This window comes from Morone saxatilis, unplaced genomic scaffold, assembly GCF_004916995.1.
Source record: "Morone saxatilis isolate NCDOM2014 unplaced genomic scaffold, NCSU_SB_2.0 Contig14, whole genome shotgun sequence".
Lineage (NCBI taxonomy): Eukaryota > Metazoa > Chordata > Actinopteri > Moronidae > Morone > Morone saxatilis.
Genome location: NW_023339696.1, coordinates 7435192 through 7444714, shown reverse-complemented (window position 1 = coordinate 7444714; position 9523 = coordinate 7435192). Strand labels below are relative to the sequence as shown.

At 35.0% G+C, this 9523-nt stretch overlaps 1 protein-coding gene across 3 annotated transcripts in view; it reads right to left on the bottom strand.

Moving 5' to 3' along the window:
- The window catches only part of csf2rb (colony stimulating factor 2 receptor subunit beta), a 9994-nt gene extending 6370 nt beyond the window's left edge, over positions 1-3624 (bottom strand). For 2 of the 3 annotated variants that reach the window (XM_035655773.1, XM_035655775.1), the window contains exons 1-2: positions 3517-3624; positions 1605-1809 (exon numbers count right to left, since the gene is read on the bottom strand). In XM_035655773.1, the coding sequence (XP_035511666.1) occupies positions 1605-1701 (97 nt within the window). In that variant the 5' untranslated portion in view covers positions 1702-1809; positions 3517-3624. Of the gene's footprint in view, positions 1-1604; positions 1859-3516 lie in introns of those variants that run through there. The other variant, XM_035655774.1, reaches the window with a different exon arrangement.
- Between the last annotated feature and the right edge of the window lie 5899 nt (positions 3625-9523).

Genomic DNA, 9523 nt, shown 5'->3' with positions numbered 1-9523 from the left:
TTGTTAGGTCTATAGAATGAGCCAATCTATTCTATCTACAGGACAGTGCTGACCGTTTCCACTCGAGCCACTATGTTAGAACCACCTTGTCATTTCAGGTAGCCCAAGTGTGGAACAAAGAACACACTAGCATTACACCTATCAGTCTATTTTCCATTGCTAAAAAATCAGGCTGAGCATCAATTATCTCCAGTGTGTATTATGTAGGAGGATCTGTTTTTAGAAATGGAATATAATATTCATAAGTATGTTTTCATTAGTGTATAATCAGCTGACTATAGGAATTGTTATGTTTTTGTTAGCTTAGAATGAGCCATTTTTATCTACAGACAGTGCTGACCGTCTTCCACTGAGGCCACTATGTTGAACCACCTTGTCTTTACAGTAGCCCAGTTGGAACAGACAACACACTAGCATTACACCTTCAGTCTATTTCCATTGCTAAAAAATCAGGCTGAGCTCATCATAAGCAAATATTTGATAAAAAAAAAAATCTTTCTTTTCGTTCTTTGGCTATGACATCACTTTGGGAGACATATTCAAACTTACAGTGAACCGGGATGAAAATGTTAACGTTATAGAAATAAAAATGATGGATAGTTTTTATTTAGTTTTTAAATATTTCTTGTCATGGGATGTAATGTTGAATCAGAATTTCACATTCATCTTCTTTTTAATGCAATCTATATTATTATTATTATTATTATTATTGTGTATTTAATTCATTAGGCCACTTGAATAACAGTTAAATTTCCTTTAAGTGCTCCTGTTTGACGGTAGCACCTGGTAAAATTTGTTTTTTGGTCAGTGTGTGTTAGAGGAAGACTCATCCATCCTATGCCTTTTTCATTTTCCTTCTGTATAGTATACGATAGCTCTAAAGGTATTTAGAATAGCATCATAGGAGGGACTAAGACATTGGTAAATGATCAGAAACAGCTCCACTTTACCAGCATTCACCCAACTTAAATAGTACGCATAATTCATTATCACTGATGCCTTAATGTGTGAACAGCATTTTGGCTGTAGTTTATTACTTACATTTTGGACAGCTTAGTCTAATATTTTTGTCCTAAAAACCTTTAAAAATATTTAAACCTGTAATTTAAATCAACGTATTTAAAAATATTTCTGTATTTTGAAACATGAAGAATAAGATTGCAGCTTCCTGCAATAGAATAATGAAAAAGATTACTTTAGAATGAAGACATGTTGAAAACACTCCTATGATGCACTGCTTTTATAGGAAGATAAAACTTTAATGACTCAATTCCTGACCATGTTTTTCACTAAGGGAGTCATCACATTTTAGATGCTGACAACATGTTTTGCATTAAAAGTGATTATCGGCAAAGTACTAACTATAGCTGTCAGATAAATGTAGTACAAAGTATAATATTTAACGCTGAAATAGCAGAGTAGAAGTATAAAACAGTTACTTCAAAACTGTACTCAACCACTGATTGTAACCATTCCTTATAGTTGTATCACACATACAGTACAACAAAAATCAATCCAAGGAATGCAGATTTATCTGAGCAATGACCCAATTTATAATCTAGAATTACTCAAACTGACACATTTTAAGGATTTTCTAGACTTACTGTTCTGTAAGCTCTCCTGGACGGTACAGCTATCTTCAGAGAAGTGAGCCAGAGGAGGAAGCATTGTCCAAAGCATAAGCCAGAAGAGAAGCATCATTCCTGGGGACAGACACTGCTAGGAGACCCCCACCCCCCACCCCCTTTTATTTTTTCTGAGCTGGTCTCAGGAAACTTTACTGTTAATGAGAGGGGAGGTCGGGTAGGCCTATGTACATATTGAAAGAGAGAAAGAGAGAGAAAAAGAGAGAGAGAAGTTCATTTACTAGAAATAATGAAGAAATGAGTCATGACCACAGTACCAGCACTTACTTCCGCTTTGACTGTCTGCTTGTTGTGGGATGTCACCACACATCCGCCTGCCTCTTATCTGTCTCTCTCACATGTGATATTAAAAAGATACACATGCTGTCTCTGGAGAAACATATCAACGAAAAGATACCAAATACTGATGACACAGATGAGCGGTTTTACAACTCTGCTTAAATATTTATAGATATATAAGACACTTGGACATGTTAAGAGTACTGATACAACATAACAGATACAATAACATTAATATTAAATATTAGGTTTTGCCTACATTTCTTGGGCTACTACATGATTTTAGTCATTGTAATTATTTACTAAATGCAAATTTTTTTTTAATTTAGTTATAAATGTCTAATTTATTGCGATTTTATTTTATTCTATTTATTTTTTCCGATTCAATGATCTGGACCTAAAACCAGACCTAAGTTGCTTACACATTTAACACAAAGGTGTCATTTCTGATTGTAAATCCAACCTGCAAAGTTCATCAAAAAAAGACCTTTAAGATCATTTATCAGCTTTTGATAATTATAAAACATTTATACTTATAAAACGTTTCTACAATTTCTGCAATTCTGAATGGTAATTGATTATCGCTACAAATTGAATGTGAAAACTGAATAGTTAAAAAAGTTGAACACATATTTCGGTTTGGTTTGTGGGGTTTAATTAATTATTCTCTCAAATATGTAGCTTCCTAATAAAACAACCATTATCTGACAATGATCTTAAAAATATATTTAACATATTTTACAGTGTATCCCAGTCATTCAATAATATACATATTGAACTATTTCAATTATTTTGTAGTTAAAATATCTTCAAATAAAGCAAGAAATATAAAAAAAGAGAAAATAAAGGAGAAGTGTAATAATCTCAGCGCATTAATCAAAAACCAAGGGGGGGATTTTAAGGGTCAGTCAGGCAAAACAGTCCCCACTTCTGGCTTGCTATTTACAGTAGCAGGCTTGGGGGGAAAACCCATTGAGAATGTGGGAAGCCAACACTGACTATGAAACCAAATAACCTTCTTTTATTGTCTGCTACACCGCAGAGCACAAATGTCAGGTATGACAGCGAAGCTGAAACCAGCAGCAGAGCAATATCAAAGGCAAACAGAGATTCACCCAAATATAAGCATGGAAACGCTGCATATGTAGGAAAATGACTGAATGAATAAGGCATCATGAATTACCATCATTATAAAATGATTAAACTGTCGACTGACTTTGCTTTTGGTCTTTTGCTGACATGATCAAAAAGTTACATTGCTACACTTATGTCAGTGTGTCACTCTATTACACAATTCCTGTCTGATTTACTGTCAGAATTTACAATAATTCATATTTCATCACATTTGAGTCACAGGACGTCAGCAAGTTGTTTTGCATGTTGCCAAGTCCAGTTGCGTTTTACTTCCTCCTTTCAGATAAGTACTAATATCATTATGATAAATACACCTACATGGAAATACACACATGCACCTTTTTGTACAGCCTATAGACAGTTTTAAGCTGTGGAATGAAATGAAGTATAGATGTGAGCTATATGACACTATAAGCCATCCACTAAATCAAACACAGAATGTCTGCCAGTCACCTACCTTACATGATTTCCTTTGTCCGTCTGTCACTATTGCTTCCTTCTTGTCAGCCAGCTCCTCACAAACACTGTCGAGAAGTCTGTGGGAGTTTCCTCTGTGACGAGTTCCTCTTTCTGTCCACAGTGGCACTTAATATCCTTATTCCTCCAATACATAATCAGCTGTTTTAATTTGCACGCCCCCTTTAATGCTGTCATTGGTTGCCACACCCATATTCTGGACATACAGGTACTGTAGTTAAAGACAGACACAGTGACGTCTCCTGGGGTCACCTACACAAAAATACATACATGGGATTGGCCTATCTTGACACTATTTGGCACAGCAGTTACAAAAACGTACTGTAGTACTGTGTACTACAACAGTAAACCTGCCAAAACCAATAACATGCAACGTTTTCTGACATTACTTTTACATTTCCTGTTTAAATGCAATAAATCAGTCCAATTTTGCTTTCTGGTCTCATAGAGGATACACATTTTGGTTTCATGATACAGCCTACTCAAGATATGCTAGCTAAAATCAAGTATCAGTGGTTAATCAACCGCATGCTTTGAGATAACAGCACAGATACACATTTAGTAGTAGTAGCTCTGCCATATGCAGCTGAAACCTCTGTTGGTTAGATATAAGGGTGCTCCATTTGTTTACTATTACAAATGACAACATTGAAGTTTATTCGTTTGCATTACAGTGTACAGCTACTTTCAATTAAACTGTCTTACTTACAGTAAACTGGTATTACATTTTCCAGGTGACTTTAAACACTCCACCGAACTGGCCCAACCTCACTGAAGTCAATCAAACGTGGGTGTCATGAGCGTAATCTGTCAGCATCGGTTTATGTGGTGCACCCACTTCTTTTGAGGAGGCACAGTTTCACAACTCCTGTGTTAGTAAAACGCACAATTTTACCCCAATTCAGAATTCACATTCACATATCAGATCAAATAGATCATATCTGATTAGATTAGATGAGTGGTAAGAGATAAATATTTGTTAATTATCCGGGCGATGGAGACAAAAGTCTAATATCCAACCTAAATTTTTCTGTTGTCAGTGAATTATGCAGATTTGCATTGCTGGAAAGAAACTATTATTTACTTTGAGTACAATTTAGAGGCAGTTGTACTTTACTTTAGTAAAGTAACTCTTTATTTTATGATTGCACTTTATTTCAGAGGGAAATATCTACTTTTATCTGACATTTATTACTTTTTAGATTAAGATTTAACAAGTAAACGATCAGCTTCTAAAAGTATAATGCATTGTTACAGATGAGAGCATACGTAAACAGGATATACAGAGGTTAAAATTAGATCCACCTTAAGGGCAGCTACAACATTAAATCGACAGATTCTAATGCGGACATAATAGAAAAATAGTAACATAGTAGTGTTTTTACTTTTGATACTTTACGTATATTTTGCTGATAATGATTATGTACTTTTACAGATTTTCACAGGAATTGTGTGTGTAATAGTGTACATTTAAACTTTTCTATTGCTACTTTTACTTCAGTGAAGAATCTGAATACTTTTTTCCAACACTACATACAGAGAGTGAAACGCATTATGAAAGACTTTTGCAAACAAGGACTTGCTATGTTTTTTTTCATTATATTTTTTACTCCATTTGGTAATATCTGAAACTAAGAATTAAATTATGATTTAAAGTTCTGGCTATTTGACCAAACATACATTGAGTATGTTGTTGCAACTCAAAAAAAAGTATTGCTAATAAGACTAATGGATTTATATTTATGTATGTGGTATCTAGTGGTGCAACTCCCTTGCTTCAACCTTGCCCTCAACGCACAAAGGAGAAAATACAACGGTAGCAAAACGTGTGAAACACACAAACGGCTCTAACTAGAGTCAGTGTTTGGTTTGTCTGTTCTGGGCTACTGTAGAAAACTGGAGGTTCACATTGCAGCCTCCAAGGAAGGCGGCCCTAAATGTCACACTCCGGACCTTTAAATGTTGGTAAACCATTCTTAAGTGTTTCATTTTAAATAAGACCTCATTGCTGTCTCTCTGCTTTCCTGTTATGATACTGACAGTAATTCTGGTTGGACTGTTTCTAGTTCAGATAAAACTCATACTGAGTCAGAACATTTCAGCCACCAGCTCATGTTAGTTGTACAATCACTAAATTAGACTTTCACTTACCATTACACTCATCTCAAATAAATACATTTGTCAGACATAGGCGCATAGGATAAATAAAATAAAATGTGTAATATTCACACTTACAATTATCCACTCTTTTCACCTTTTAAATAGGATTATAAACTGCCTTTTCATAAAAGAAAATGGGCTTCTATGAGTTCTCATCAGGACTTTAGTCTCTTTCACTTTCTATCAATATAAATTCCTCAAAAACAAATTAGAAACTGAAGTCGGACTCTGACTTGATCCTGACTCAAACATGTCTTTCAGATCTTCTTTCTCTGAAACATCAACAGTCTTCTACGAAGGAGGAATGCTATTAGAGGACATCTGACATTTTCCAGTCCCCCACACTGCCACTCAGATTTTACATATAGCTGCACACTTTGCATTACATGTATGCTACAGTTACACTTGTCACTTCAATATGACTTTCTGACAGACCCAGCAGTGTACATGTCTTGGATCATGAGCCACATCACAGTATTACAACAGTCTTGGCTAGATGCCTTTGAGTCACGAGGAAGAAGAAAACCAGCAAAATCAATGTGACAAAGAGAGCTGGATGAAAAATGTAAAGGACGTATTAAGGCCGTGTAGGAAAAGCCACAAACATGGATGCACAGCATCAAATGTTTATGACTGGATCTCAGAAATAATATAAAATATTAGTTTAAAGATAAAAATAAAACAGAAGATACATCTCTGTGACTTTATCTGCTGGTGAGTTTGCTGTTTTCGATCGAAAAGCCAGTTCATGTTGAATCAGCTTCATCATGAAAACTACTTGTTATTCAACACTCAGCTGATTGTTTTTTTCTGTCTCACTCTGTCTCTTGTCCTCTGACTTCCTGCTAATAAATATCTTTAACGCCTTCAGTTTGAGCAAAGTTAAAGATGGGCGAAGGTGCAACATGACCAATTCCTCATTTCAACTGCTGCCATTTTGCAGTGACTCACATGATTCACATTTGCAATACTTGCAATTTGATTTTAAAACGGTACAGTTAGAAAAAAAAGAAAGAAAAAGACATAAACATATTCTTAGATGCCATATGCACAAGGGGCTCAGAACAATGAAACACCCTCTATTTCTTACAGGTTGTCATTTTTATTTTTTGCAATACAAACTCAAATGGATATTCAGCCGCTGGTTACTGTTGTGAAGTTGTCAGAATTAACACTTAGACACTAGACACTAGAATAGCTTGTTTTTCTAGAGAAAGAAAAAAAAACCTTCCTCTGGTTCTCAGAAATGATGAGGAACTCGCCAATCAACTTACTGATCTGTACATGTCAGCTGCTTGAGGTCTGTTGGTGTCAAGAATCGCATGGTCAGAACTTGGTGGTCGAACGATGGTTTATGAGCTCTCTTTGCGTTCTCAAGAAATACATCAAGAACAGGGTGTTTTGCAAAGAAAAGTTAAATATGTGTGGCCCTAAAACGATAAAACATGTGCTAATGTACTTGAACATGAGAATGAGCAGCGTGTGAATGGTGACAACAGTGGGGCTGAAGTGTAAAGATAGAGACGCTGATATAGATCACTCTTCTATTTCTGATATATTCTGAGGGTTTTTTACTGCAGCGGTGGAAGCAGTACTCATATCTTTGACGTAAATAAGGGTTGCAATACTGTTCTGTAAAGATACTCTGTTACATTTGAGAATTTCACTTAAGTAAAATGAATTTAAAGCATCAGTGTGTAGGATTTAGTGGCATCTAGCCGTGCAGGTGCAGATTAAAACTCTCTTGCTTCATCCTCCCTTTCCAAGTGTGAAGGAGAGACTTGCTTTAATATGTAAGCACCATTTTGAATAATTTCATACTGTTGGAGAGTTTAATCTATGGCACAGTATCATATTTTATAAATGAATCATATGTTTTGTTTGTAAAATTTTAATCTGTAAAGTAACTCCAGCTGTCAGATAAATGTGGCAATATTCTGAAATATAGTAGAAGTTTAAAGTATACTTTTAATTAATTAATTTTAATTTTAGTTGTATGCTAAAATGCTAAAAGTACCTCAAAATTGCACTTAAGTACAGTTCTTGAGTACTTATACTGCATGCTGCTTTTCTTCATATCACTCAGCCATTCACTTTAACAATAATAACAATTATGTATAATGCAAAAGAAAATTGTTAAACATCCTAATAAAATTTTCCAGGCTACTTAGCAATGCAGTTTCAGTGTCAACAGTGCCACCTAGTGATTACACATGATAATAAGGAGTGGAAAACAAAGATATGCTTGTACAAAACAAACAGTTGTTCATAAAGTAGTAGTTTGTTTCAGTCTTAGTTCAATGGGTTGTTCTTAGTCTTCAATAAATATGATTAGTGCTTTAGTTCCTACAGACTAGACTGAATTGGACACATTCACAAAAATATTAGCAGTGCTGAATGCCAAAAATTTAGGTTGAGACTTAATCTAATTATGAAACAACCTCCGGGGGATCAAACCGGTTTCTGTTTGAATGGCTTTATCTCTCTGTGTTAGTGAAATGATAAATAACATCAGCCAAGAGCCACAGTGTGTTTACATTCTTTTTTTAATCAATCTGGACACATAAAATATATAAAACCTAAATAATAAATAAATTAAATCTATTGTTAATGCTTCTGCATACTTATGAAACAAACCATTCCAGATTTTTAAAGCACATATTTGCAGCAGCATGACAATCCAGACAGATTTGATTCTTAAAATCAGTGCTGGACAAGAAACCACACTATGAAGGTCTTAATGTGGCTCCTAGAGAGGGGCCACTAAAATGGCCATAAATCATATGGTAGCATATCAATAATAAAACTACGTGCACAGATTAACTTGATTACAGTTTAAGGAACAGTAACAGTTTGAATATTACAGTACAAGTTGACACGGTTTACAAGCCTGAGCAGGAATCAACAGGAAACTTGTATTTCCTTTTCATCACTAACAGCTTTACCGCCATGCATCCTGTTCAGCAGTCTGTCGGCAAATGTACAAAAAAGGAAAAAAGAGATTAGGTTTATTTACTAAAGGTACAACCAGCCTTCTCAGTCTAAATTTCAATTTCAAGTGCTGTCCCATTTTGTGATTTCTACAGATAAGAAAGATGTGCTGTTATAAATCCTGCCATGTGTATCTTTAACAGTGTATGGGGCATGAATTTATGGTCTCAATTACAGGTGGATTTTACAGAGACATATTCATTTTCAATTTGGAGACCACCTGCAACTCTTAAGTGAACATAATTTGCATGTAAAAGGTTTGCACAGTAAAGGACCATTGTGTATCTGCAAAATCTGCAATAAATGCATAAATGTGAGTGTGGAATTTATATATTATTATTATTATAGAGACACACAACTCCGTAATTGAAAGCAGACGGTTTGATTTCCACAGACAAGTCATATTAAAAGATTATATCCTGCATCTGAAATAATTATATTGGGGGAGATTTTAGAGGAAGATTTTAATTACTGGTCTGCCAAATCAGTGCTAATACACAGAATGATCCGAACGACTGGACCAATCTGTTGTTGTTGACTAATAGAGCTGCTTTCAAAATTGCACAGCCATCATCCTGTTTGTGTAAAATTAAATACTCTTTGAGGCTAATGAGAATGTAATGTGAATTAATGAGATCAATAGTGAGTGTGTGTGAGAGAGAAGAGGACTAGAGCAGGAGAAAAAGTCAGAGAGTCAATTATTGGACTCTTTATTAAGAAAGGCATTCTTGTCCAATAAGAATACATTATAGTAATTATAAAGTAGTTGTAGTTTAATCTGAGCAGAGTGCTCTGGGATGATAAACAGCTGGAGGAGACATGCCTTGTTCTCTTTC